This window comes from Neophocaena asiaeorientalis, unplaced genomic scaffold, assembly GCF_003031525.2.
Source record: "Neophocaena asiaeorientalis asiaeorientalis breed wild unplaced genomic scaffold, Neophocaena_asiaeorientalis_V1.1 scaffold78, whole genome shotgun sequence".
NCBI classification, from domain to species: Eukaryota; Metazoa; Chordata; class Mammalia; order Artiodactyla; family Phocoenidae; genus Neophocaena; species Neophocaena asiaeorientalis.
Window position 1 is genome coordinate 17209045 of NW_020175018.1, and position 1618 is coordinate 17210662.

The window sequence follows — 1618 nt, forward strand, 5'->3', positions numbered from 1 at the left end:
TGTGCGTGCGTGTACATGCACACATAGAGTGTCCATTCACAGAGCACCAGTGTGCCCCTTGGCCAGGCCTTCCCTGCAGCCAAGAAAACTTCACTCCCAGAGACCATGCGGAACCTCTCCAGGGGGCCTGGCTGGCTGTCTGCCTGGCACCAGCAGGGTCTCCGAGGTTAGGTGGGACAATAAACCCTTCCGACGCTGGGGCCGAGGCTGCACTTCCCGGGAGAGCTAGGGAGCCGGCAAGGGCTTCAAGGCAAAACGGGAAGCTTATTCCAGAGCCTTCTCTCCTGTGATCTACCTCTCACCCTCTCGTCTCTCCTTTGTTTCCTCTTTTATTCTGAGAGGGAGGGAGGCATGGAGGGAGGGAGAGAGGGAAGGAGGGTCGGGGCAGCTGGCTCTTGGGGCCAAGGTGCTGGCAGCCCACCCACTTCCTGGACTTGCAGCCTCTCCCAGCTCAGACCGTGGCACAGTGGCACCATCCAAAGGTTATTTTAATGTCACTCTGAGCAGCCTGGCTCCCGAAGCTGGCAGGCTCTTCCCAGCACCCTGGTGCCAAAGCAACACCTTCAGTCCGGCGCTCCCAGACAGCCCTTCTCCTCCCAGACGAGCCAGCTCCGAAATGCATTTTTAAAATGGAGAATACTAGCCGGAGACAGGCTCTCTAACAGTACATTGTTCAGGGATGGCGAGCCCACTTAAAATGCCCAGCGGTCCCCACACACGCTTGCCACTCACACTTCATGCCGCGAATGTGGCCACAACCGCCCCCCAACCCTCCACATGGAGCACACAAAGCACCCCAGCCCCAGACACGCCGCCTGCCCTCCCCGGTCTGGTCTCCGCGGCACCATTCCCACCGCCAGCCCAGGGAGCCCCAAGGGCAGCATTATAGCCAATGCAGGATGCTCCAGAAGAGGGATGCAGGGGGTGGGAGTTGGGTCAGATCCACCTCTGAAAACGCCAGGGGCTTGGACATCCTGCTCTGTCTGCCTCCCAGGTGACAGTAGCAGCCAAATGGCGACCCCCACCCCCAATGCTGCCCTTTGAACTTCTCAGCAGGGAGTGGTCAGCCCGGGAGTCCAGGAGGGAGGGTTCAGGGCTGAGGGTCCTGGGGGACACGGCAGCACTATCGGGTCAGCCTTCACCCCTTCCTCCACCCCAGGTGCGGCTGGCACTCTGGCCCTCTCCCCAAGCCCTTGGCTGGGCGCCCGGGCAGGGGTGCCGGGCCGCGCGGTAGCTGCTCCCCGACTTTGCCGGGCTCCCCGGGGCCGGGCGGGCGCCTCGCAGGCAGGGAGGAAAATGGCGTTGCATGCACGTACTTGAGTGAGTTCCGTGCCCATGAGGATGAGGAAGAGGAGGCTGAGGAGGTTCCGGGCCGGTCGCATGTCTCGCGAACACCTCCCACGTCCTGGCGTGCGGGGAGCCCTGGGCGGCCGGCGACTGCGTGGACGCGGACGCGCTCCCGGCTCTGCTGGCTCCGCGGCGGCGCCCGGCGGTGTCCCCGCGCCTTCAGCACCCGGAGCAGGCGGCGCGCGGGGTCTGCTGCGCGGAGCCTCTGCTCTGCATCTCGAGCGCGTCGAGCGGCTCCGAGGTCGCCCTGCTGGGCGTGCGGCGGCGGCGG

At 64.6% G+C, this 1618-nt stretch overlaps 1 protein-coding gene across 1 annotated transcript in view; it reads right to left on the reverse strand.

Annotated features, from left to right (window-relative positions):
- The window catches only part of OLFM1 (olfactomedin 1), a 35274-nt gene extending 33696 nt beyond the window's left edge, over nucleotides 1–1578 (reverse strand). The window contains exon 1 of the mRNA XM_024762777.1: nucleotides 1317–1578. Within this exon, the coding sequence (XP_024618545.1) occupies nucleotides 1317–1382 (66 nt within the window). The 5' untranslated portion in view covers nucleotides 1383–1578. The remainder of the gene's footprint in view (nucleotides 1–1316) is intronic.
- Between the last annotated feature and the right edge of the window lie 40 nt (nucleotides 1579–1618).